The following is a 27,988-nucleotide window of genomic DNA, read 5'->3' as shown; positions in this document are numbered from 1 at the left end:
TTAAATATAATATTATTATAAATGTTTAAATTTAAATCATACTTGGTGGAACTAAAAAATATAAATATATGAGGTATAGTAGGACCCAACTAAAAGTAAAATAAGCAACCGTGCATTGGAGCAAAATTTGCATGAGTTGCTTATGAGTTGCTTAAATCCTATGTGGCAGTTGGACCCCACCAGAATGGAGTTTAAGCAACCCAAGTAGCAACCTTGCATATTAGAGATGCTCTAAAGAAGGTAGGCACAAAAGCTATAGACATTCAATTCAATTCAATAGAAGTGAAGGATCAGTTCCTCCCATGCAATGTGGCATGGCTCGCTCGTGACTCATTGAGGAAGGGGCATAACAATTTAAGTGAGGGAACTGCAATCATAGTAGCAAAGTATAGTTCTTGCTGCAGAGGAATTTGAGTAAATGTCTACATAAACTCTGATTCTATCCATGATCTGTGCCAAACCAGTACCACTTTTGAAGCATGCTGAGCCTCTAAGTACAGGAACTTGGAGAAAACATTAAAAAGGAGCAATATTCTATAACAAGGGTCCAATGCAATCTCATAGAAACAATGGATATATTAACTCAAATTTAAACCAAAGTCAGCAAAAGTAACTAAACACATGAAATTGCCATAATGTAGTAATTGAAATTGAAAGTTTAAAATTGCCATATGAAAGCTTCATCCTTGAAACTACATAGCTTTCAAAACCAGAGTATAAACTGCAATGTTCCCTTCAATGATCTCTCTTCAGAGAATTATTCATATAAACAAAAGAATGAACTATGTCTATGTATACCTATGAAATCAAAAATAGCATTGAAAGCAACAAAAGGGCACTGGCACTCAATCATCATCATCAACAGACCCACCCAGATGCCAAATCGTGCCTTCAAAGTTGCCAATCTCAATGCTATCTCTGCAACCAAAAACCAAAATTGAAATCAAGACAGAGCAACAGGGTGAGGAACAGAGGAAGTTAACAAAAATATGTAAAATAACAAATCATCGTATTGCAAGGACAGAATCAATACCTTGGCATCTTCAGGAGTTTCAATCTTGTAGGAATCAGCTGTAACCTCCTTCGGCAACCATGAACCAGGGAAAATGCTCTGCACAAAAAAAAAACCAAAGAATCATTCATGAAACCATCAAATTGAAATTGATTCATAGATAATCAAAGAAGAATCAAGCTTAGCTTCCTTACTTCCACATGCTTCTGCACATTCCTTGGCCTCTTCTTGGGTCTCCTCGGAGGCCGGTGACCCAACAACTTCATGAAATCTTCCTCAATCTCCTCCTTCGACAACCCCAGCGAAAACTTCATCTTCCTCAATTTTGGAGACTTCACGGCGCCGCCGTTAGGAGTCCTCATCGCCGGCTTCTCCTCAATCCTCAACCCCTTCCCACTTTCTCCGGCACCCGCCGCCGGAGCCTTACAAGCAGCGCGCCTCGTCCTCAGATTCCACGGCCTCTCTCCATCAGCCGCCGCCACCTCCTTCCTGAAAATCGCATCCTTCATCCTATCAGCCTCAGTCTTCAGATCAAGCATCAGCTTCTCCCTCACCGCGCCGATCTCGTCGTCACCGCCGCGAATTCGCGGCCCCATCATCCTCCGCCTCTTCTCCGACGAGTCCCTGACATTACTCTCCGGTTCCCCCTTGGACGGCGGCGGCGGCGATCGGTGATGATCCCCGTCGAGCTTCATGCAGCGGAGCGTGCGGTGAGCCCCCCACGAACACGGCAACGCGAAATTGTGAAGAAGCTTCGATCTCTCGGGTCCCATCGCCATGGTTCGTCGTTCTAATTCCTTCGAACCCGAACACACCATTACCAAGTATTCAGCGAGAATGAAATTCAAACCCAACCGAGCTGATGAAGAATTTTCTCGGGAAAGTGAGAATTTTCTCGGGAAAATTCACAGAGAAGGTTTGAAGAGAGAAAGAAAGAAGAAGAAGGTTTTTGCGTTGTAAACTAGGGATGGCAGAGAAGCCCGAACCCATGGGCACCCGACCCGACCCGACCCGATTTCTTGGGTGAAAACCCGAGTTAAATGGGTTCGGGTTCGGGTTCGGGTTTTACCCGATCACTTTCGGGTTCGGGTTTGGGTTTGGCCAAACCCGCACCCGAACCCGGATCTGTATAAGTGAAACCTAAGTATTCTGCTTGTGCAGTACAATATATGCAGCATCTTGCATATTAATTTAACAGTAACATGGCAATTACAATGTTACATTACATAATATAGCTCTCTTCACAGTCTTTTTCAGGTCGGGTTTCCGGGTTCAACTGTTTGTTTGAGGTTGTGTGCGGGTGTGGGTACGGGTCGGGTGAACCCGAAACCCAATGGGTTCGGGTGTGGGTTTAAGTTCACCACCCATTTCGGGTTCGGGTGCGGGTGCGGGTGTGGGTTTTTGATTTCGGGTTTGGGTTTGGGTTTGGCAAAACCCGCACCCTACCCGACCCATTGCCATCCCTATTGTAAACTGACCTCACCGCGAAACGAAAGCGGCTTTTATTTGAGTGAAGGCGGTTTTAACGTTCGGAGCTCTTTGCTAAAATGCGCTATGGGTGCGTGCATTCTTCTACTACTAGGTCAACAGGGTTATTGATTTTTATTTCTTGGTGGTCAAGGTTTGAAAATATGAGGATATATATAGTTAGTTAGCACAATTCTGCGTTTCATTAATGTGAACAAGGAAGCTCAACATCTCGAATCAATCTGAGTGAAGTACTTGAATTGAATTTTAGTTTAAGATGATTGTTATTAGATAAAAAGATAGTATCTTGTAGTATTTTTATCATATCTTAAAGTATTTTATCATATCTTCATCTTATTTTAGATAATTTAGTTCATTACTTTCCTTATTTTAGTTAGGATTATGAATCTAACCATTACGATAAATATAAATAAGTGCTTAATCTTTTAAATAAAATGATTATTCACATTAAGACTTTCTAGTTTGAGTCTACTTCAGAAGTCATTCCTTCTTTTACTTTTCTTTGGATCCTACTATTAGCAATGGTGACGCTTTGCTTGATTGGGCTTCAACATGTAAATTTCATGGCTATTAATACAAGTTAGCTGACTTATTCGGGCTAACTTGTTGCGTGTTATTAGAAAAGCTTTGGACTCACATTTTGATGAGTTTGAAAAAGTTTAACCCGACTCAACCCATTGTAAGTTGGTAGGTTGGAGTCCGATTTTTTATTGTATTTGAAAATCTTAAAGACAAAAAAAACAACTTCACCAAATTGCCAAAAAAAAAAAATCAGCAATGCTTATTCCAGTGATGATCAGCTTCTAATGCAAATACACCTAGAAAATTAAATGGAATGGTTGATATATGTGTTTTTAGGCAAAAAAAAAAAAAAAAAAAAATCATTTCAGTGCATAAAAAGTTGAAGGGATGACTCCCACCAAAATATTGATTTCGTGCTGGAGAATTGATCTTTTACATGTTCACATACTGCATATCATAATCAATTAGGGCTCAAAATCAATTTTGAAAAACACATATTGTCATAAGGGTTGGGTGGGGTGAAGGGTGAAGGGTCCCGGGTTCAAACCCGGATGAGAGATTAATTTACTAACATTTCTAACAACTAACATTTGCCTATAAAAAAAAAACATATCGTCATAATTAGATTTTAATATTTATGTAATTACACAATCACACATAAATGAAGAGGATTGTGTGAAGGGAAAGAAAACAAAGCGGTTGAGAAAATCCGATGTGGTACGTTTCCTATAAACCTTTTGTTTGTTCCTTTTTTCAGCAATAAAACCCTGTGCATTCATTTTCTCATTCATTGCCCATCGAGGCTTCAACTGAAAAATAAAATATATGGCACACGATGATGATTCCTTAACACAGCATAATACAAAGTGGGATTCGGTTTGGATGAGGAACATGTCTTGCAAACAAACAACTCTCACTGCCTTACACCACCGATTGTGTCGGCGGCGGCACGCAACCAACGAGCTTAAGATTACGATTCTTTTAGTTTATCCCCAACCAAAATTTAGTATCATTTGTCCAATGGAATATGCAAAGTAGATTAAGTTCACGATTCTTTTCCGGAGAAAATGGTAGGATAACTAATAATAAGAAATGTGTTCATCATGCTTTATTTGGTTGACTTATAAGAAATGTGTTCATCGTGGTTTATTTGGTTGATGAAAGGAGAGAAAAAATAAGTAGAGAAAAAATAAAAAAAATGCAAAATAGAATAGATCTCATTCGTTGTTTGATATAATAGAAAAAAGAGTTAAAAGTGGTTAGTCAAATTGATCCCTGAAAGTATTGGACGCTGAACTCATAAAACACTTGTTGTAATTGATTATATAAAATGTCGGTCAAGTTCATCCATGTGGTTGTATTCTCAAAGACCGTGAGGATATTCTCAATGTCTAGAGACGAACTTGTCAGTGCCTATACTGCCTAACATTTTTAAGGATTAACTTGGTCATTCACTCTAGAAAGAAAAGGAAAAAAAGAGAGGACAAAAAATGATGTTAAAACTCTCATTTTATTTGGTCATTTTCATAAAAGGTAACAAATGAGATACTTTCACGTGAAATGATATTTTTATTTTAAATATGTGTATAAATATTTATAAATAAATATGATAATGATAGATAGAAAAAATGGAAAAGTTGGCAAAAATTACACGCTCTCAAGTCTCCACCCTGTTTTTTTAAACTAAGACCACAAAAAATTGTGGGTTTCATGAGTTTTTTCATAATCTTTTTTTTTTCACTCACACTCTCTCCCTACCAAATAAAATTAGGTATATCTCTTCACTCAAACTCTCTAGAGGGGTGGTGAAATGAGTTCTACTCATTAGGTCAACCCGCCTACACACTTAAATGCATGAGAGTGAAGTATGATGAAATATTTGACCCTTCTTCCCTTTTGACCCACTGCGTCTAACCTACTTTAAAACGGGAAAAAATGGGATAAGTTGGTCCATTGGGTAAACATTTTCTTTAAATTCAATATTGTTGTGGATTGAGAGCCCTCACTAGGTTCGTACTATATAACCGCCGATTTCATTTTTTTTTTTAACATTATCCATTCTCAATGCCTCATTTATGTTTGTGTTTTAGTCTTTCACCCGCGTTGTTTGTGATTTCGAAGTGTATTTTGTAACCCAGGACAAAGATATCATACGACATCTCCATGGCTCAAGATAGACAAGCCTAAATCATGTGAAGTGTTGAATTTATGTATATTATATAGACAATTTCTACTATTTATATGAGAATCCTACAAATGTATTAAAAGGTTTAATAACACACATTTTCATTTAAAGTCTCATAGTTCTACTAAATTGGTTGTCTTGTCTTGAATGAGAATCCTAATTGATTTAATTAAATAGACACAAGATGTATTCAATCATGTATATTGGAGTTTCTCAGTGAGAATATTGAAAATCAAACAGAAGTGAAGTTAAATCGATCAGTTAAACAGGAAACTTACAATGGAGGGAATGGCAGGGCAACTAGGAGGGTTTCAACGGCTAGTTTGGCACGTTCCTTCAATATAGTAACCAGAAAACACAACCGACCACACCTTTGACAGATTGGCTCCATCACTTTTCATTTCACCTTTTTCTATCCTTAAAGCAAACTCTTCACCATGCAATCTCAACCACAACCTTCATTCACTGCAATCTCCACACACACACACACATTCTCCTACAACTCCACAACCAAAAAATGACCAGAAAAAGGTTGCTCATTTTCCACAAAATCTCAAATTCCCCAACACTCTCTGTTCTCATCCACAAATTACGAAAACCCATCATCCCAAAGCTTCTATTGCTCAAGAAATTTAGGAAGGGCAAGGAGTTTAAGCACCTGAAACTTTATAACTATCAGTTCTTCTCTGCTTCAAGTTCAAGCACTCCCCTCATTCATTACCATCGAAACCAGTTCAATAGTAGAAGGAACAGCGGTTTGTGTGCATTCTTCTATCTGTATTGTTGCTTGGGGAGCTTGAAAACAGAAGAAAGAGGTAGCAGTGGTTGTGGGGAGTGCAAGCTCGAGGCCCTACCACCGCCAGCCACTGAAATTGAAGATGCTAACGAAGCAGAGGATTTGTTTGATTCAGGGGATGATGCTGATGAATATGGATCAGTTGATGAAAAAGCTGAGAGGTTCATTGAGAGATTCTATCAGGAGATGAGAATGCAGAGGCAGGAATCCATATAGTTCTGTATTATACTCTTATGGTTCTCCGCGCCAGATTTGTTCATTTCTTGTTCCACGAGATTGATTTTTGTTTTTCTTTTTGGAGAAATTGTGGAGTTGGTTTTGTATTCTTTGTTGTTGTTTATTAATTTGTTTGTGTAAGTTTTCAATTGTTATATTTGTACCATTTTTTTTTCAACACTGATTGTTTCATTTGCTTTTCATAGTTGCTCATTAAATTTTCATCCACTCAAAAATCGGATGGCCTGAAAAATTTAACTCCTAAGTTTTAAGTGGATTATGATCATTTCAATTATAAAAAACTTGACCATGTTTAACAATCTCAACATTGATTTTTGTGTACTCAATGATTAAAGAAGCAAATGAAAATTAAATCAATGGTGAGATCATCCTTCGGTCACATATATAAGCAAAAAAAAAAATAGTTTCATTCATTTAATGAATGTATCTAGTTATTAATAATGACTATATATATTCATTTTTAAAAAAAAATGACTAGATACATTCATTAAATGAATGAACCTAAAATATTTTTTTTCTTATATATGTGTCCGGAAGGTGTATTTTCTTTTGTTACAAGAGAAAATGTAAAAGAAAACTAAGCGATAACGCCCCTGTAGAGCGCTCCTATCATAGCAGACGGTGGAAGACGCCAAATGTGGCATGGCGAGCCATCCCTGGAAGCTTGTATGACCAGACAATCCGCAACGTTGTTCCTTTCCCTTGGTACATGTACAATTTGCACTTTCCATGCCCAAGTGAGCATGTCCCCATGTACAATTTGCACTTTCCATGCCCAAGTGAGCTTGTCCCTAATATGTAATCTAATGTCATTCTCCCAATAATTCGCTTGTCCCTAATCTGTAATCTGATGTCATTCTCCCAATAATTCGCTGGTGAAGTGAACACTTGGACCACGTCCATACAATCTGTGTAACAAACAAGTTCTCAGTATCCAAGAGTTTGATTGTGAAACTTCATAAGGTCAAATTTTTTTACAATTAAGAGAATTTTGGTTCGTTATAAGCTATGCTAAACTTTATTTATTTACTTTTTTTAATATATCGTAAAATTGAACTTTATTTATTTACTAACACGTGAGGAATATAATAAATTGACATCGGCCTGGTTGGAAAAAAATTTCTAACAGTAATTGTTGCTATTTCTCCTAATTGATGAATAAGTTATTGCTTCATTTAATAAATGTGGTGAGTGCCTCAATTTCAGTTTTTATTTTCTTATTTAAAATCATTTTTTTGTAACTTTTTAGGTATTCATTTTAGCTTTTAAAAATAAGATTTTATCTCCATCATTCAGCATTGGTTTTGTACCTCTCCCCGAGCCAATCAGCGATAGGTCGAGTGGTTCAATTTATTATGGCTCACCAAAAAGATATTAATTTATTCATTTAATGTGATTTTCAAATTTTAAGAAAATTGATCTCATTGTTACTGATTATCAGAATGCCCTAATAATAAAAAAATATACATCGGTGATAGTCCTACTACAATGTGGATATTTCTAGTTTATAAATGATTGTCTCTCATGAAGGATATCTGTATACACGAAAAAAAGGGGTGAGAAATTTGAATTTTTTTTTGGAGTATGTGGAAAACTTAATTTTTTGGTCAATTGTATGTGGAAAACTAGTGGAAATAGTTGTTCCTTAAAATATACGGCAGGCCCAATACGTGAAGCCCAAGTTGCAAAAAGTCAAGCGAAGTTACAAACTCGCAATCCAGGTTAATAAGCGTTGAACAAAACGCGTAACCAAACACGGCATATAAATATTAGTTTGTAACAAGTACTTACATCGTGTAACAACAGAGACAGAGCGAGAGACAGGGTACAAGGAAGAGCGGTTACAAAAGGTGCGGCGGCGGCGGCACCAAATCGAAGTGAATTAGGGCGAACCGAACCGACGGTGGGTGGTGGCAATGGCGGCGGAGGAGCAGATTGAGTTCAGGGTTTACAATTCCATGACTCATGAGAAGGAGATCTTCAAGCCCAAAGTCCCCGGCAAGGTTTCCATGTACGTTTGTGGTGTCACTGCCTACGATTTCAGCCATCTCGGTCACGCTCGTGCCGCCGTTTCTTTTGATATCCTCTTCAGGTACTGTTATTCATTCTCATTCATCCAATCTCAATTGTTTTTTGTTTTATTTGATTCTCTCTCGATTTGTGATTGGTTGTTCTGGAATGAGTGTGGTTTGTTTAATGTGAGTTGATAGGTTTCTGTTGTTCATTGCTGGGTCTGCTTGCTTCTGATTGAAGATTTTTTCACTTGTGTGTGTCTTTTTATGCTAATCCATCCATGTTATATGATATCTCACTTTTTCATTGACAATGGTTAATCATAATGGCAAAACTCAGTGTCTTGCAGAGGCTATTTACAGTTACACTTCCTGATATATGTACAATTGAACTTCTTTTTCGCCACTGAGTAATTTGGTAGTGAGTATGTTGCTTTGCATGAAACAGTATGAGCTATAGCTTCAGATGCCACTAGTTCTACATTAAAATTTGAATTTATGAACTAGGCTCAGTTCATTCTTTGTTATGAACTAGTGGGGTATATGATTATATATAATGGGTCATGATTATATATAATGTGCCACGTGCCAATTGATTCGATTTCGAAAATGTTTGCCTTTCTTTTCTGCTGTTGTCCTTGATGGGGTTTAGTCCTGCTAGTATTATTTAGGTTTGTGATCTTAATTTTATATATTAGTTTATCGGAGAGTAGTTAAAACGTGAGAGTCGGCTCACCTTTTTTTCTTTTTTTTCTTTTCTGTTCACTATTTTCTTCTTTAGATTTTCTGATTTTAGATGTGATGATAGAGAGTTAACATGGTGTTTTTACTCTGCATGGCATGAAAACTTGCAGGTACCTTAAACACTTGGGCTATGAGGTGACATATGTACGCAATTTCACTGATGTTGATGACAAGGTAAGGAGGATAAATACATCATCTAAATTTATGTTTGTTACTTGTGAATGATGTAAGCGTACAATATCCAGTGTTGTCAAATAGCGGATATTGCGGCACTTTAGTGCTATAGCTGAGGGCTCACCGCTATCCACTATTTGCCGCTATTTTTCGCTCGGCTGGCTTGACATAGTGGATTTTTGGCTTTCCGCTATTTTCCGCAATATGCGATTAACAAAACTGGCAATATCAAGTTATAAGGATTCATATTAACAGCATGATAATGATTGTGTGATGATTCTGTGTTAGTGAATCCAAACAGATCATATGTATTAATGGTGTCTTTAAATTGAGTAATAGGTCTATGGAAATGGCTACATGAGTTGAATGCTTCAAATATCTGTTTGATCATATTATGACAGTCCATATTTATAATAAAGAGTGTATATTCCCCATTATGAATAGTGCTGCCCATGGTTTATGAATATATTTTCCATTATGTGTATATTCTGAAGAATAAGTCATAATATTCATTTTCATCGTCACATTTGTATGTAGTAAAAAATTGCAGTGGATGTGCCATGTTTTAATTGAATTAAGTGCAATCTTCTGAGACTACATAAAAATTTCTCATTTTATCCCCTATTAGAGAACATGAGTAAATAGTACTAACTGCAATGAAGTTCTGTAAGCCATTCAGTATGGTAATGTATGTGCTTATGATTTGAAATGTGTGACAGGCATCATCCGTTATGGTAATTGTTCAAATGTAGTCTTTAAGTTGGTAGTTTCTTTTCCTTCTTGAACTGTCTTTATTATTATTATTATTATTATTATTATTATTATTATTATTATTATTATTATTATTATTACTGCTGCTGTTGTTGCTGCTGCAGTTATTGTTGTTGCTGTTATTTCCTCACTTGACATGAAGTTTTGTCCTTTTGATTCAAATGATGAGGCTATTTTTAGCAATGCTGGTGTTCCTGCTTGATACACAATAACTCTTACTTATTGTCAGAAGTTTCATCAAGTTCATTTGTTCTTGAAAATACAGACCTTAAATTTTAATTATTTTACATGAGTCTCGTATCTGGTTCTTTAATGCTTATTATAGACTGCTAATATCAGCATTGCTGCAGATTATTAAGCGAGCAAATGAGACCGGGGAGGATCCTTTGATGCTAAGCAAGCGTTTTTGCAATGAATATGATGTTGATATGTCTGGTCTTCAGTGTGAGAGACCATCTACGGAGCCTTGTGTTTCAGATCACATTGAGAAGATAATCGAGATGATACAGCAGGTTTTAATTTTCCATTAAGATTGCTCTCTTTTGCTTTGTTTGAACTTTTTCATGGAATCTGCTGAAATGAAATATATTCCTTTTTGCATCACTTTTATTCCAATGGAATTCCAATACTTTGATGGTTTTGCATGCTGTTTAATATTAGTCACATCACTTATTTTTTCACAAGTACATTTGGAATTCATGTATTGCCTGAAACCTGTGACATTTAAGATGATCTGTATACTCTTTGCTATGCTGTATGCTTCTAATTAAAAGTTTATAGTACTCACTCACTGCTGATTGTTGAATGGATTTAGATATTACAAAAAAACTTTGTTTCGAATTAAAGAATAAGGTTTTCCTTCTCAATCTTCCAGCAAGTGCTATTATTGTACTTTCTCTCTTTAAATTGTGAAAAAAATGATTCAAATTGAGCAGGAATGGAAAGAAAAATCAAAATGGAAACAGGCTTGATTTTAAGTTGTCATAGTTAGAGATGAAGCTACTTGCAATCTCCAGATGTAACATCAATGAGGTTGCGGGTGGTGATAATTGATAAACTTAACTTTCTGAGGCATGTTTTGTTGTGGCATGTTTTACTCAGTTCTAAGGCATTAATTAAAAATTCTAAAGAACATTAGTCTTTCATGTACCATGTAGATTATCAAAAACGGCTATGCATATGAAGTTGATGGTGATGTTTTCTATTCTGTCACTGAATTCCCAAGTTATGGCATGTTGTCTGGACAAAGGCTAGACCATAATAGAGCGGGAGAACGAGTTGCTGTCGACACCAGAAAGCGTCATCCTGCTGATTTTGCATTGTGGAAGGTTTGCAGATTTGACCAGTTATTTTGACATGTTTTGGGTTATGTTTTCAAATCCCGCTGATTTCTTAACAATAATTGCAGAAGGCTAAGCCGGATGAGCCTCGGTGGCCCAGCCCTTGGGGTGATGGAAGGCCTGGGTGGCACATTGAATGCAGTGCAATGAGTGCTTGTTATTTAACTCATAACTTTGATATTCATGGTGGTGGGATTGATTTAATATTTCCTCATCATGAAAATGAGATTGCACAGAGCTGGGCTGCAAACAAAGAGAGCAATGTCAGCTATTGGATGCACAATGGGCATGTCACTAACAACAATGAGAAGATGTCAAAATCCTTGGGCAATTTTTTCACCATTCGTCAGGTTAGCCCTTGGGCAACTTTTTCACCACACTCCCGTCTAATGATAGCTTTTTATTCCGTTTTGGATATTTCTTAACTAGATCATATGATTTTGTTTCTCTTTTGGAAATCTTTCCTCACTTAGTGGGATAAGGCTTTTGTTGTTGTTGTTTGCAGATTACAGAGCGTTATCATCCACTTGCTTTGAGACATTTTTTGATTACTGCCCATTACAGATCTCCGCTTAATTACTCAATCTCACAGCTGGAGACTTCATCTGATGCTATTTATTATATATTTCAGGTAAGCAGCTTCTAAGTAATCTGTATCGAAAATTCTGTGTCATTGCTTTAATATTGACAGGCAAGTTCACCTCTCATGTTTGAAACAGTTTCATCATTATGTAATCTAAAATTTGGGGAAGGGAACTGCTAGAGAATTTAGTTAGATAAAATATTAATTAGGAATAAATAGAGATGTAAGTTAGTTAGTAGATAGAGGGGACATCAATTAGATGAAAAAAAGGTGAATGAGAGAAAATAGGAGACGTAGAAAATTAGATATTTTTTGAAAGAGGTATCTTGAAGGACATTCCTTTCACTAATAATAAATTTGTTCTTGTTCTCTTCTCTCATATTCTTCAACTCTTTATGGTGGTTTTGTATCAATTTGGTCTGGTATCATCAGCTGATGACAGCCATGAACTCAAGATTTGAAGTTTCGGAAGGACAGTTTCAGAAACACAGTTCTAACTCTCAGAAATCAAGAACAATGTAGCCACTATAGATGTCAAATAACTTTTTTCACAGTAGCTGCAGAAGCTAAGCATATATTTGGACGAAAATGATGATGAGGAGCAACTAGTAAGTGAAAGTAGTAGCATGAACAACAGAAATTAAGATTTTCAATTTTGGGCGAGGAAGGTAAAACTGCCCATTTTAAAGGACAAAATCCTCCAGGTGGTTCGTGAGAGCTGAAGTTTCTTTTGACGTGCCGCCTGGTATTCAGTGGAGAAGGTCCATATGACTTTCATCTGCATGGAGGGAAGGGCGGTGCATTGGTTCAGGTACTTGTGCTAGAAGATGCCCAAATTGATATGGGAAGGGCTTACTTCAGTTCTCACCCAATGTTCACGAGAGACTGACCCTAATCTAACAGGCTCTTTTGAGGAATGCATACAAGAGTTTTTAGTCATTGGTAGCCCAGGCTTCAAACAACTCTTGTAGGTGCTCAGGGGTGACAAGATGTGCAATGTAAATTCTAACCCATATATCCTCAGGATGTGTTTAGGGCGATGATCCTACTTCGGATAGTGGAGGAGAAGCTGTAAATAGTATGGGGCAAGGGTAAAGATGAAAAGTCACAACTGTACATGGGATGGGGATAACAATCTCAACCCACAGAGGCTGGATTCATTAACACAGAGGACATATCATCATGGAAGCACATTAGGCCAACCCATTATTTAGACAAGGGCTTGCAAGGGGAGAAGAGAGCTGCAAGCCTGCAACTCAATTAGCGTCAGCGCTGCGATCACCTTCCCACTAAGAAATGGAGGAGCTTGACAATTCAATTCGTTGTGGTACCGTGGTTAAATGTTCAGGAAAAAGTATGAGGGTGATGATTTTAGCAGAAGATGAACAAGAGACTCAGGATGGGGACGAAGTCTAGACTTTAGGGGCAGAAACATGGTAGGGAAATGAACAGCGGGACCTCTCATACAATGGAAATCCCCAATTTCCACATTGAGGACACGGTGGACTTTTAAGGGTGGTGGTATTGTGATGATCGTAGCAAGGGGAATAGTTAGAGAATTCTCGTAGGTGTGATATTAGATACAAGTAGATAGAAATAATTAGTTGGTTAGATGGGATATTGGTTTGATCAATAGGGAGAATAAGGAGAGAAAAACGGAGATTTTGAAAATTAGTTAGTTTACATGCTCTAGAGGAGAATTCTCTCCTTGTATGCTCCGGTTCCATCAACTAATAATAGATTTATTCTTGTTCTTCTATCTTTCATCCTATGCTTCATCTCTTAATTGTGGGCACCTATCAGTGTCTTTATAAATGTCACCATTTTTTGTGTATTCGGCTTTGAAACTCCATATCCTATACCACTACGATTTAAAGTAAGCAACGAAAAATGTTTCCCTCTTTGTATGTCTCTGTGTTAAACTATATCACATGTTCGAATTCTTTGATGATTCAGTCATAAGACTGGTAATTTATTGTTCTCTATGGTATGCATGTTATAGCATGTAATTAAGACAAGGTAAAAGCTATAATAACCGAAAACAGAGTTTTGTTTATTGAAGTTCAGTGGTTTATGGTTCCAAGAATAAATTTTCTACTCTGCGACAACCTAGCTGTGATTAGTATCTATTTTCAAATACCTATGGCCAATAATGAACGGCTTAATTGATGCAATTACAAATGAAGTTGTTCAACGCAACTTTTTTCTTTCGGAACATCCTTTAATATTAGAAGGAATTTGTTCTTTTGGTTGTCAGACTCTTCAAGATTGTAAAGATGCTTTATCACCATTGCTACAAGTGGACACTGAAAGGAGTGAAAATTTGCCTCAAATTAATGAGGCTGCCAAGGACTGCATCAAGAAGTTGAGTGTTGAGTTTCAAACAAAAATGTCAGATGACTTGCAGACACCAGTAATACTTAATGGTGCTCTCCTAGAGGCCTTGAAATATGTGAACAGTTCTTTGAAGTTGCTGAAGGTATGTATTTATTTGGAACTAGTTTCGTGTATTCAATGCCTGGATTCAACATGTTTTTTTTTCCTGAACCTGAAATGCATCATTAATTAATGAAATAATGTTTTATGTTTATACCAGAAAAAGATGCAGAAACGGGCACAGTTGCAATTAGTTCAATCCCTATTGGAAACTGAGAAAGAAGTTAGAAAAGTTTTGGATGTACTAGGATTATTGTCCTCTCAATCCTATGATGAGGTGACGCCTTTTATTAAAATGAGCTTACTAATCTTTAAGAGATAACTATTCTTTTGAAAGCCATGTTGAAATGAATTTTTTTGTTATTTGTTCATCAGGTTCTGCAGCAGTTGAAAGGTAAGGCACTGACGAGAGCAGATCTGGAAGAAGTTGATGTGCTACATCTGATAGAAGAAAGAACTCAAGCTAGGAAAGATAAGGATTTCCCCAAAAGTGATAAGATTAGGACTGATTTAGCAGCGAAGGGCATTGCACTGATGGATGTAGGTAATGAAACTATTTGGAGACCATGCATACCAAGTTAAGCACTTATTGCCGAAGTTGTTCAGACAGACATCAACATACATCATCATGAATGTGGTATCAATGTCCCAGCATAGGTGTGATTAATACAGAACTGTGTTATGATTTATTAATACTAGAACACGAGGCTTGAACAGTGTAAAATATCAATTCAAGGTTTTGACTAAGTTCCCTGAGTCCATTTATGGTCCTGACACTGATAGTTTAGCTGGCTATGACAATTACTAAGTTTAGCCTCGTGCTGAGATTGAGATTTTTTAAAATTATTGAAACTCTTGTTTTTTACTAAAGAAAGTTCAAATATTATTGTAGAATAGAGTCCGATTGCTCTTACGTGGTTCACTTTGATGTGGATGTTCCTAGCTTGTCTTATGTTTGCGTAAAGGAAAACACATCCCAACACATCGATTGAGAAGTAGATTTTTGCCACGTTAAAGTAAAATATTGATTGATATTCAGTTCAATCGAAAACCATACACTCATTATTCTAAACAATTATCTCATGTAACGTAAGACTGCCCACATGATTACCATGTAGCTTTTGGTATTAGCTGAGAATGACTAGATAAGCATCTCCTATAGGAAAAGGTGATGCCATTCACAAAGAGTTTTCCACATCCCACTCTACTCTTCTGATACACTGAATCTCCCAAATAGATTATGATATCAGTTTGAGTTTAGCCATTAATGTCTTACGACTACTAATTGGTGTTTTTAATTATCTTTATCACCACTGATTTCGCACCGTGCATTTCAGACTTTAGGATCACCCCAACTCAACCACCATTCAATTTGTCCCCTTTTGTTAAAGTTGATTGAATGACTAGCTATATGATCCAAAGGATACCCACATTTTCTTCAAAAAGAACCAAACACTGTTCTGGAAACAAAAATGAGTGATGGAAAACTTGAAGATAAGATTGGAAAAAGAAGAAGCATGTAACTGTAAGGTACGATGTAATGTTAGTGGTTGTTTGAGTTACATGTTTTTTGGGGTTTTTCTGCTTCCTATAATAACTAATAACTTGCATATCATAATCATGTCAGCATCATGTCAGCCTAGTAGTCTTTCATGCTCACTTTTCAGAGAACAACTTTGGGTCCCATTTCTATCTCTTTACAAGTACATGATGAGGAACCTTGAGCAGAGAACCGTAAACGTTTCTCTCCAATTTGACCATTGAATCTTTTGGAACCACATAAATTACAAAGACCTAGTGCTATAACAGTTCTAACTGTCTACTTCCCCCCTTAAGCAAACACTACTCCAAGCCTTCAAAAACACCTCTTTGATGGTGGAAAAGGAAATGTAAAAGGATCAAAAGAAATTAGAAAGATCTGGCCTTGCTTTTATGTATTAAGTGCCAACAAGCATGTTGCAAATGGAGTTTCAAAGGAAAAGAAAACTGTTGATTGTTCTGTCACATATTCTGTGACTGCACTTGGAAATTTCTCCTGGTGAAAAGGAGAAAGCTTATTTGACAATAACAATATGCCTTAAGATAAGAACATGCCTTAAAAAGCATATTGAACTTTGAAACACATTTGTCCTTAAGTTTTTATCTACATACATAACAATATCTGTATACTGTTTTAAACTTATTACAGATGTGAAGTACTTACAGAAGCATGCTGGGAAACATGGCAATCTCACTTTATTAAAGGTACAAGGTAGGGGACAAGCATACATGTGTTTTCACCTAAAATTTAGATATTACTGTAAAAGAGTTCAAATCTCCCAATGAAAGAAGTTCTTTTCACACAAAATGCTCTCTACAGTTGCTGCTCCTAAGTTATTACGGGTTAGAGCAATCAAACTCTTCACTAGTTAATTAAATCAGAAAAAATTTCCTTTGACATTTTCCCGTCTTCCTTTTTTTTGTTTGTTTGAACCACAAGAGAACGTCTAGGATGTTTTTATCATCCAGGCTGACCGTTAGGTCAGGGAAACAATTGAAAAAGATTGGTCCATTGCTTAGGCTAGTTTCCACCGTGCCTAAGAGGGAATCATGGAACCGATTATGTCTACGATCATAAGAAAACTAAGCCTAGATCAAAGCCCCAATCTCATAAAACTCCTCCTGAAAATAGACCCTCTCAAGGATCATCATCATCAATCTAATCAATTAAGATCAAAAAATGTTTTCAAAGAAGAAATTCATTTTGAGGACATCAATCAGGATCTCGATAACTGGGAAATTATTTCATCCACTGAGATAATCATATTCAAATTTTGTATGACCATTATGAACGTCAAAGCTCTCTCTATCGAATATTTAACACAACTGAATAAAGTTAAAATTAACAAGAAAGCTTTACTAGTTGGTGACAATGCATTAAGTTGGGTCGGATTCACTCGCAGCTACTTGAGTTTAATTTGATGAGGTAAAAGGTGTGGGAATGAACAAGATTTTCTGATATTCCTTCCTCACCAACCACAAGTGCTTGTTCTACTAATATGTCAAAAAGCTGAAAGAAGGAATAAGCTTTTCTAACTGCTCAAGTTTTCCAACATATCATCATGGTTCTGATTTTTCTTTTCCTCTACACATCAACCTAAAAATACCAATAAGTTTCAAGCAAGCAAAATAAGAGAAAGCTAATATCCAACCCCACAATAACAAAGCATCAAATTTTCTCCCATTGTGGAAACCAACTCCACCTATTTCCAACCAAGACAAATTAAAGCCAAAACAATGGTTAAGCTATGGCTAAATCTTCTTTTGGGCTTGACAAGTTTGAATAAAAGATCTCGACATAATGGGCGGCAAAAGCACCGACCTTGCGTTATCTTAATTAAGTCCATTAAATCTATATTCATCAATTTCAGAACTTCACTTTAGGCCATGGAAAGAAATTATCAAGATTTTTGAAAATTATACCACCTGTCCCCTTCTTACCCACAAGTTTATTCGTTTATCTTGATAAGAAAATATGTTTATATGTTTTCTGGGACCTCAAATAATTATTACTTTACAAGTGTTATATACATATTAATTTATATCAATCTCTTTTCATAAATTAACAGTGACAAGTTTCTTATGTTCTTGTAAGGTACTTCATCAGTTTATGGCTATCTACATATTTCATTAAGTTTTTCTTACTGTTACCCACAAGTCTCTTCAGAGTGCGAAGCAATTCATATCTACCATTAACAACTGCTCTCTCTATAAATGCACCAATCCCTTATTTTAGATTATACACACAAGTTGTGACACAACTAGTCTGATTAATTACAAAATTTTCTATCTTGTTGTATCCTGTTAACTATATACTACACTTAGAGAATAATTCAAAAAAAAGGTTAGCTTATAAATGTAGATTGTTAATGTCAAATGTGCTGCAATGTGTTCCAACTTCCAAGCGAAATAATATGCTAAAATGAAAATAAATATTAAAATGTACAAAGATGTGAAACTGAAGCATTAAGCAATCACACACCACATTCCACATATACAATCCTAAAATCTAAAGGGTTCCGCATAGTGAAAGTATGGTAGGTCCGTAAGACTTAAAAATGTATGTGTACATGAACACTCCACGAAAAAGTTTCTGGCTCGATTCTTTACGAAAAACATTCCTTTAAAGTGGAGGTTTACCCACATAGCCTCCGAAGCTGTGAAGTTTCCTCTCCACGGCGGCGCATAAAGCGGCTAAACTCACTCGGCTTCAAGCTGAGCCAAGGAATCACGGCCCAGCTGGCGCAAGACCAAGGTGCAAGTCCAGGCCCCATGCATCATCAAATTTGGGCCCGCCATCCACTTTTGAGAACTGACTCATAGAAGGCCCGTCAATCCTGCCATTATGGGCCCGGGCCTGTACCTGCATCGTTGAAAACGCAGAGGATGAATCCCCTACAACGCCACCATAGGGAAACAACCCTGCACCCGCGGATTTCACACCGGTTACCGTTACATTGTTATGATGATGATGATGATTATAACTGCCGCACATACCGTTACGGTTCGCCGGCGGGAACACACAACCGTGCGAAACCGGCGCGTGGAAGGGAGGAGTGGCGTCGCCACGTGTCGGCATGTATGCCCACGTAGGGACCATGACGGGCCCCGGCGGAGCCAGGAGGTGCGGCGGTGGGGTGAAGGCGGAGATGATGGGGTTTCGAGCGAATGATGCGGCGGCGTTCCGCGTGGCTTGTAACTGGGCACGCTTGAGTTGCTGCCGCTCTTTCTTGTGCGCGTTCTGATGCCCACCAAGTGCTTGTGAATTTGCAAACTCTCTGCCGCAGTACTGGCACTCGAATTTCCGGTCCCCGGAGGAAGGTGGGAAGGCGCCGTCGACGCCGCCGGAGTCCGGGGAGCCAGATGGGGAAGTAGAGGAAGCTGTCTTGGTGGTTGAGTCAGTAAAATCTTCATGCACCGCCTCTTGTTGTTCTTCTTCATGGACGTTGAATCCAAAGAGCTTTAGGGGAGTTGGGGAAGTGGGGTTTGTTGTTTTAGTTTTGTAGTCATGTTGGTAATCCATGGGAAGTGGTTTGAGCTTTGAATTGATGATGAAGAAGAAGAAGAAGAAGAAGAAGAAAGGGTAGTTATTTATTATAGTGAAAGTGTGAGACAAGATGGGGCAGGTTTGCATGTGTTTGGGTGTATTTATACACAGAGTTTGATTATTGAAATGAAATAATGTTGTATAAGAATTTTAGAAATAAAGAGGGAGAGAAAGAAAAATGGTATGTTCACACTTTTATTACACTTTCATTTTGATAAGATATGAAGAAAAAAGAGATATGTGATTGATATAAAATAGGTGTTGAGATAAGAAAAGCATTTTGATGGTGAAAAATAATGAAAATGTGAAGAAGAAAAAGTGAAGTGTAAATGTATAACTCAAGAGAGAAAAAAGATGAGGTGTTTGGGCAAGTAGAAGAAAGTGTGTGAAAAAATGGGAACATGAAGCAAGAAGCCCCACAGGGGAGGGACCCAAAGGGTTGGAATTTGTCTCTTGAGTGACTGTTTTTTTTGCTTATATTTGCCTTTTTAAACTTGTGTAGTTGTTTTCTTCAAATTACAAAGTTGGCCTTCTCCAATCGATGGTCTCTTGTGTCAATTATTAGACTCATGAACAGTTTGGAATGAAACAATTTATTATGAAAAAAAGAGAAAATCAGAGGGTAGTGGTATGAGGACAAGGATTGGGAATGTGATGCATGTGATGCGAGTATGGCACGGGTTTGTATAAAAAAATGATTGGCTTTGTTCAGAGCCATGTTTTCTTTCTCTTTTCAGGTTCAACACGCTTCTCCCTTCATGTATCTACGTACAAACAGGCACTATAAAAGAATATATATTACCAAGAATGTGTAATGTAGTTGCTAGCTAGATAGTTATGTTCTTAATGGTATGTATGAAGAATAATTTATTGGAAAAAATCTACTCACTTAATGTGATTTTTGAGCCTAAAAAAAATAGTTTCATTGTTAACGAGTGTGACATACTTAAAAAAAATTGAATTTTTACATGTTGCGGCTAAAATAAAAGATAGCTAGTTTGGAGAGCAACTCATAGTCTCAACCAATTACTTATTGATTTGGTGAGAGCAGTGTTATCAGACTCGGCTCGAACCGGCCGGTTCAACCGGTTGAGCCGGGAACCGGATCCTAAGCCGGTTCGAGCCGAGCTTCGGATCGGTCATGCAATACACCCGCTGCGAACCGGAAAAAACCGGCCGGTTTAGTAAAAAACCGGCGACTCGGCCCTTACGGTTGGACCGGTTCGTTATGTAAAAAAAAAAACTGAAATACAGAAACAGAACTGTCGTCGTTTCCTTCCGTATAGCTGTGTAGGGTTCCTTAAACTGAAAACCCATTCTTCCTTGCAATCCAACATCTCGTACGCTTCTTCACTCTTCAGCCTTCGCCGCCACCAGGGGCGGATTTACCGCCCGGCTAGCTAGGGCCTTTGCCCAAGCTCTGAAAAAAAAAAAAACAATTTTTTCTTTGGAACAGGTCAGTTTTTGGGAAAAAAAAGAAGAAGAGAAAATGGGCAAAATTGAAAGGTTAAGGTGAAATTAGAAAAGAGAGGGCGCCAGCAAGAAGGGTCATGGGGAGATTAAATGTGGTGTGGGGGATTATTTAGAAATTGTTAGAAATCTGCAGAAGAGATGAAACAGTTGTGCCTGGAAGAAGAAGGAAACGACTGGAAACAGATGGAGAAAGAGAAAGAATAAGATTGACATTTAGGGTTTTGCAATTTTTTAAAGAAAACAAAATAAAGGCCCTGCTGTGTGTCCACGGGCCTGGCTTATTGTTGGATCTTTGGCCCTACTGTGTGGACGTGTGTGTTGGGCTTGGCACATGCTTATTGTTTTGTTTGTTTGTTTGCTTCTCTTAATGAATGAACAAAATCACTCCTCCCAAACGTGCCTGCTGTTATTTTTTTTTCCATTCTTGTTTTTTTATGAATATATTTTGATATGGTACTATTGACTTATCGTGATGGTTGTTTGTTTCCATTTAAATTAGGCACCTTCAAATTCATATATTAATACAAAGTTTTAAAATTTATGGTGGTTGTATGAGATTAAATTTATATATCTTTAATATATTGTCATTAATTTAGTGAGATAAAATTAATAACTTTTCTAACAGAATACATTTATATATTATTTTTTGAAACAACTTATATATATATATATATTATTCTTAATTTAATATATGGTATTTGTGTGTGTGGTATTTGTGATATTTTATGGTATTATGAATTTTTTTAATTTTTTTTAGTGTCGACCGAGTCAAACGGTTCAACCAGTGACCCAATGGTTGAACCATTGACTCATTGACCCAGTGCCTCGACCGAGTCGATCACCGGTCCGAGTCTGATAACACTGGGTGAGAGAGGTGTGTGATTGGATTGGAGTGTCTCTTACTATCTTATGAATTGTGGTTTGGAAAATTAGGAATCTACATTTCTAGGTGTTTAATGTTTGACTTGAGCGTCTAATAAGTCGTGTGCCTAAGAATTTTTCTAAAAATGTACCTACACACTTCTGTTTCAGTACTCTGTTCATGCATTTGAACTAAAGCTTGAACATTAATGCGTCAGATGGCCAATCAAATTAAAGCATATATTCCAGCTTGCTTGATCAACATTTGATACCCAATTCACACAGGACACGTACCTACGTCTCCATGATGCTCATGTCATCCCTTTTTCGGTGACACTAGACAAGATTGCTCACAGTCACAGAACAGAGTTGTTTCATTTGAAAGCGGATGTTTCTTTCTCCTGTAATACTGTATTCTTCATCTAGTGTAGGTAATTAGGATACCTGGTGAATACTGATAGAATAAATAAATATTGTGTAATTTATTTATGTCATTATTATTTACCTGTAATTAGGCTTAGATTCCTCTGTAATTACTAGCCTAGGTCAACTCTCTTGTATCTATATATAGAGTGCATTTTATCAATGAAAATCACGAATTCCAATTATCTTACATGGTATCAGCAGTTCCAAAGATCCTAACCTAATTTCTTTTCTTTTTCTGAGTCGTTTCCCTCCTTTCTTTCCCTACAGCAGCCGCTCCTTTCCCTCTCTCTTCTTTCCCACCGTCGGCCGCTGCCTCCACCGCGCCGCCCGCCGCCGCTCCTCTCTTCCAGAGCCGCCGCCGGCCGCTCGCACCACCACTGCGAGCCCAAGCACACTGGATCTCTCCCCCGCCGCACTTCCCTCTTGTGCCTGCGTGAGGACCCGCGTCCCGAGCCGCCTCTAGCGCTGCCGGACTCAGCCTCCCTCTCCGCTGCTCTCCTGCTCGCGCCCGCCGCCGGAAGCCACCTTCCCTTGCACCGCCGGAGCGCCGCTCCAGATCCCCTCCATTGGTGTTCCAGACGCGTGGGTTTGCAACCATCCACAACCCGACCCGTGTTTTGCACCCACACTAGCGAACTGGTTCGACCAGACCACCCCTCCTCGGTTCGTTTGGACCCGGTTCAACCACCAGTTATTTAAAAACAAAACAAAAAAAACAAAACAAAAAAAACAAAAAAACTAGCAGCATGTCTTCCACCTCCGATGACGGTAGCAATGCGACTCCTCCTCCCAGGGCCGATCTTGCCCCACCCACTCCAACTCCTGCAAAGCCGGATTTTCATCCTGCCCTTGTTGTTTCCAACATCAGGAATCATATTCCTCTTGTATTGGATATGGAGACTGGTCGCTATGGCACGTGGGCGGAACTTTTTCGCATTCATGCCCGCTCCCATCGGGTTCTACATCATATTGTTCCATCCACAGACAAACCACCACCAGCCGTCACTGACCCACCTTTGATCAGTGGGCTACTTTGGATTCCATCGTCCTGCAGTGGATCTATTCCACCATTTCCCTCGACTTGCTCTCCACGGTCATGGAACCCAATTCCACAGCTTTGGCCGCTTGGCAGCGTTTGACTGATATCTTCCACGACAATCAGAATGCACGTGCCGTAGCTTTGGAGCAGGAATTCTCCGGTGTCCGTATGGAGACTTTTCCGAATGTCACTGCTTATTGTCAACGTCTGAAGACGCTTTCTGACCAGCTCCGGGATGTGGGTGCTCCTGTGAACAATCATCGTCTAGTCTTGCAGCTTATTTCTGGTCTTACTGATGCCTACAAGGGCGTTGCTACATTGATTCGCCAGAGCAATCCGCTTCCCACTTTTCATCATGCTCGCTCCATGCTTACCCTAGAGGAAGCAGGTTTGGCTAAGATGAGGCCCATTGAGCCTCCTGCTGCCTATGTTGCTACTCAGTCGCGTGCCTCTGATGTCTCCTCCCAGAGTTCTGATCGTCGGTCCTCCAACCGTTCTCGCACTTCTAAGGGTCGTGGTGGGAATCGCGGCAACGGTGGTGGCTCCCGCAGTGGCACCTCTCAGGGCTCCTCTCCTCCGATGCCACCTCAGCCACCGTACTACCCGTACCAGCATTGGGGATGGGCCCCACCTCCTTGGGTTGTGCCTCCGTGCCCATACCCAACCTCTCAATGGACTCGTCCCTCTGCTCCTCCACGACAACCAGGCATTCTAGGCCCGCGTCCTCAGGCTTATGCTGCTTCAGCCTCACCCGTGCCCATTGACATTGCCCCTGCCATGCACACTATGACGCTTGCTCCTCCAGACAGCACTTGGTACATGGACACTGGAGCATCATCTCATGTCGCGGCTTCACAAGGTAATCTCATGTCTTATTCTAATTTGAGTCATCTTAATCAGAAACTGTATGTCGGTAGCGGACAGGGTATTCCAATTCAGGGTTCTGGACACACCACCCTAACCACCTCCCAAAAACACAAGCCTTTAACCCTTTCCCATGTCTTGCACACACCACAAATTGTTAAAAATTTGATTTCTGTGCGACAACTTACTACTGATAACAATGTTTCTGTTTGTTTTGACCCATTCGGCTTCTCGGTTAATGATTTTCAGACGGGGATTCCACTCATGAGATGTAACAGTCTTGGCGACCTATACCCTGTCACTTCGTCCCTTCCATTTGCTGGTCTAGCTCAGAGTCTCTGGCATAGTCGTCTTGGCCATCCCAGTTCTTCTGCCTTGCAGTCTCTTCGTAGTAATAAGTTCATTAGTTATGAGCATTTGAATTCTAGCACAGTTTGTGAGTCTTGTGTGTTTGGCAAACATGTTAGGTTGCCATTTGTTTCTTCTAATAATGTTACTGTGATGCCTTTTGACATTTTACACAGTGACTTATGGACTTCGCCTGTTTTATCTTCTGCCGGTCATCGGTATTATATTTTATCTTTTACCGATTTATTTATGTCATTATTATTTACCTGTAATTAGGCTTAGATTCCTCTGTAATTACTAGCCTAGGTCAACTCTCTTGTATCTATATATAGAGTGCATTTTATCAATGAAAATCACGAATTCCAATTATCTTATAAATACAATAAAGTTAAAATTACCATTGACAACCATAAAAATTAAAGAAAATTTCTTCAATTTCGACTCATTGTGATTTTTCATTGTATATATATGTGAACATTACTTATATAACAAATTATTGGCAAGGAACAAGAACCTATATGATGAGGCAATGAGCCATCGTGAAGCCCATGTCTCTGTCCCCCTACCCTGTTACTGCTGACTCCAACTACTTCTCTGCAGCTGATACAAATTAAGAATTCTGAAAGTAAATGCAATTTCAATTGCATGTCATGCTCATGCATGATGCAACCCCCGAAATGAGTGTTTACTAAGCATTTTGAAAAGTCAAAACAGCCCTCCAAGAAGAGACATGCATAGAGAAGAGATTTCATTGTATCAAATTAGATCCAACGCATCCCACTTTGCATGTCTGTGACTGTCAACATCATATTCTCAACTTATATCTCATGTTAGATACGCATGTCTCCCGTTAGTCCAACTTCTTCTCACACTTACAATGATGGCAATTTCGTGAATTTAGTCAAAGCAAGAACACAAGTTTAGAAGATCCTGAGCTTATGTTCACACTATATAATGACAGATACATTATACATACATGAGAAAACAAATTAAAGTGAACATGCACCTTTACTTATTATTCACTTCATTCACAGTTTCCTTGTCTGAAAGGGCACTTTTGAAGTTTGTGCCATTCATGGACGATATTGAATTGAAGAATTAATATCATGACATTCATTCAGGTGGGTGTGTGATGTGTGTTTACAAAAAAACTTTTGGGGTTTACTTAGCTTGGGTCCCCAGTCCCCACCACCATTAAGTGTTGCGGTGTTGATGAGATGATAATGAATTATTGCTTATGATGTTTGCGTGATTGACGTGGAAAACTATTGGTTTTCTTTTCTAGTTCTATCTAGCTTAGCTTTGAGAGAGATCGATCTATGCGAATCTTACTAACTCCCACAGAGTACTGATGAAAGGGATATCTCCACAGCTTTCTGTACTAATCCCCCACCTAAAATCCATAACTAATCATCATACATTAAATAACATCGGTCAGGTGGTTGATGCGAACTAGTGGCGGTTTAGCCGACTCTAAATCAACGCTACATACTTAATTGTTATGGCTAAAGCTAAATTGTAATTATTAGTGTTTGTATAATATTTTTTTGAATAGAGCGTTTGTATAATAAGCAACGATGTTTTACAGTATTATCGTCGGTCATGGCCATAACACCACCAAAATCATGTTGAAATTGAAAATTCCCAAAATTCCAGTTATTATTTGCTTTTTTATTGTTTCTCAAGTTAAATTATTTTGACATTGAAATATATATATATATATATATATATATATATGTTCTCTATTTCTCATCGTATAATTAAGCACACTTAATTTTCTGAAATGTTGAATTTGATACTTGATAGTAATAGCTAGGTGAATTTGATACTTGATAGTAATAGCTAGGAGTATAGAATCAGCTATACAAAAGGTCTGGATAAAAGCCCCGTCATGAACTTGCATTGATTAAAGCAGGTCATGTGTTGAAATTTTGAATTGTGATAAAGGTGTAGAAAGGGAAAGATAAATGTAAGGTTGAAGTAGCTAGATGTAAAATCAAAGTTCTCTATATTTATCTCATTATGTTGTGTGATTACACATGGGAAGCTATGTATCTTTTTGATTTCCTCATTTAAAAAAAAAAAATCTTTTTGATTTCCACACAGTTCTAACATATAGGTGTCGCCCACATTGGGACCACATCTATTTATATGTTTTGTGGCCCTGTCACCGCAGGATCACACTCAAATATTTGGCTTGAATGTAAATTTGGAGTGGGAGGATTGTCCAATCTTGACTCTTCTATTTGTTACTCCCTCCGTCCTTAATTATAAGCTAACATTGAGACTTTTTTGTGTCACTAAATATAAGCTAACCTTGCAAAAGTTAATATTTCTTTCCATATTCACCCTTGCATTTATTGGTAGTGGAGCACCACCATTAGTAGTACAATGACGAAAAAGTGTTATCATAAATAGAGGTAAACATAGAAAGTTGTACATTTTTTTTTGAAAACCAATGCATCAATTAAGGCTTTCTTAATAAGTGTGATTTTTACAACTTTAGCTTATAATTAGGGACGGATGGAGTATTTTATTTTGTTTGAACTTGTTGTGACGGTTTCCACCATCAATTTATGAAATAAAACCCACTTCTGGAAGCATTATTAATCATATTTTCTAAGAATAGAAGTGGTACCTATAGTATCATCTCAGATCACCCAGATTATTATGATTAAGGCCCACCAAGTTGTGCTTAAATCAAGGCAATTTAATCAAATGAAATAATAACCTTAATATTTAATGAGGTATTATTGAGAGCATGATCCTATCATGTGAGAAGCCAATTCACTTTCAAATCATCTTTTGTTTCTTTTCACAACCATTACTTTGGAAGCATCCAAAAAGGATAACATGACTTAGTTTTCAAGTTGGCAATCCCTTCTGTGTAGATATGTTGGAAGCACTTTTTTAGAACTCCCCAAATATGCGGGTGTGACTCAATTAGCCCCTTAATGTGCTCCAAGACCTACTTCCTTTTAAAATTTATATTTCCCCTATTTTAAAACCAACTTTTTGAATGTTTTGTTGGGTGGAGTTAGCTTGAAGTGTGTCTAACCCTAATCAATTCTACAATTCTGACCTTTTGTGTTTAAAAAGGTACTGTAATGCTTCAAAGCAAATGAGATGATTAGCTTATTAAAGTCCAAGTAATCGCATAAAAATATTTTGGTACATATTGTACTCAACATAACAATATTGAAGTTTTGTTGATTTTTCAAAGAAATTTGTCAAAACAATGTACTTATTAAATGTAACTCACAAGAGTGATCTTGCTTTCTTTTGGTCCCTCTGCACAAGATGTCAAATTTTATCAAGTTTCGTGCTATTAGATGACGATACGAACCACATAAGAAGGACAAATAAATATCAAAACATAGTGGAGATACTGATGAGGAGTCTGCCTTATAGTGCAAAGTGAAAAAAAGACATTAAGATGCCCGCATAAGATACAGCAAACTCAAATGAAGAGTTGGACTCAATTCAAAGTTTAAGTAGTATATAATACTCTCAAGAAAAGAACACTCGCTCATTAACAGACCAAGTGCAACTAAAAAAAATAAAATTGTTTGAAACAAAACTGACATCAGA

The 27,988-nt window shown here is 37.9% G+C and overlaps 5 protein-coding genes across 5 annotated transcripts; 3 read left to right on the top strand and 2 right to left on the bottom strand.

The window, feature by feature from the left end:
• Window positions 1-627: 627 nt before the first annotated feature.
• Window positions 628-1,991, bottom strand: LOC130721356 (uncharacterized). The gene is made up of 3 exons (XM_057572140.1): window positions 1,207-1,991; window positions 1,034-1,111; window positions 628-918 (listed from the first exon to the last, which is right to left on the bottom strand). Exons 1-3 carry the CDS (start codon window positions 1,828-1,830, stop codon window positions 913-915), a joined length of 708 nt encoding a protein of 235 aa, XP_057428123.1. The 5' UTR covers window positions 1,831-1,991; the 3' UTR covers window positions 628-912.
• A 3,477-nt stretch (window positions 1,992-5,468) lies between these two features.
• On the top strand, window positions 5,469-6,385 carry LOC130718404 (uncharacterized). The gene has a single exon (XM_057568986.1). It carries the CDS (start codon window positions 5,725-5,727, stop codon window positions 6,217-6,219), a length of 495 nt encoding a protein of 164 aa, XP_057424969.1. The 5' UTR covers window positions 5,469-5,724; the 3' UTR covers window positions 6,220-6,385.
• Window positions 6,386-8,025: 1,640 nt separating this feature from the next.
• Window positions 8,026-15,196, top strand: LOC130717561 (cysteine--tRNA ligase 2, cytoplasmic). Its single transcript, XM_057567818.1, has 9 exons — window positions 8,026-8,332; window positions 9,107-9,170; window positions 10,292-10,453; window positions 11,099-11,269; window positions 11,350-11,631; window positions 11,787-11,912; window positions 14,122-14,343; window positions 14,461-14,577; window positions 14,676-15,196. Exons 1-9 carry the CDS (start codon window positions 8,157-8,159, stop codon window positions 14,880-14,882), a joined length of 1,527 nt encoding a protein of 508 aa, XP_057423801.1. The 5' UTR covers window positions 8,026-8,156; the 3' UTR covers window positions 14,883-15,196.
• A 3,058-nt stretch (window positions 15,197-18,254) lies between these two features.
• On the bottom strand, window positions 18,255-19,479 carry LOC130721248 (zinc finger protein GIS3). Its single transcript, XM_057572013.1, has one exon. The coding sequence runs from the start codon at window positions 19,471-19,473 to the stop codon at window positions 18,568-18,570; it is 906 nt and encodes a 301-aa protein (XP_057427996.1). The 5' UTR covers window positions 19,474-19,479; the 3' UTR covers window positions 18,255-18,567.
• A 2,537-nt stretch (window positions 19,480-22,016) lies between these two features.
• On the top strand, window positions 22,017-24,603 carry LOC130716772 (uncharacterized). The gene is made up of 2 exons (XM_057566780.1): window positions 22,017-24,044; window positions 24,299-24,603. Exons 1-2 carry the CDS (start codon window positions 23,243-23,245, stop codon window positions 24,322-24,324), a joined length of 828 nt encoding a protein of 275 aa, XP_057422763.1. The 5' UTR covers window positions 22,017-23,242; the 3' UTR covers window positions 24,325-24,603.
• The last annotated feature ends 3,385 nt before the right edge of the window (window positions 24,604-27,988 follow it).

Source organism: Lotus japonicus, chromosome 5 (genome assembly GCF_012489685.1).
Source record: "Lotus japonicus ecotype B-129 chromosome 5, LjGifu_v1.2".
Classification (NCBI taxonomy): Eukaryota; Viridiplantae; Streptophyta; class Magnoliopsida; order Fabales; family Fabaceae; genus Lotus; species Lotus japonicus.
Note: the sequence above shows the minus strand (reverse complement) of the source record. Positions and strands in the feature narration are given on the sequence as shown.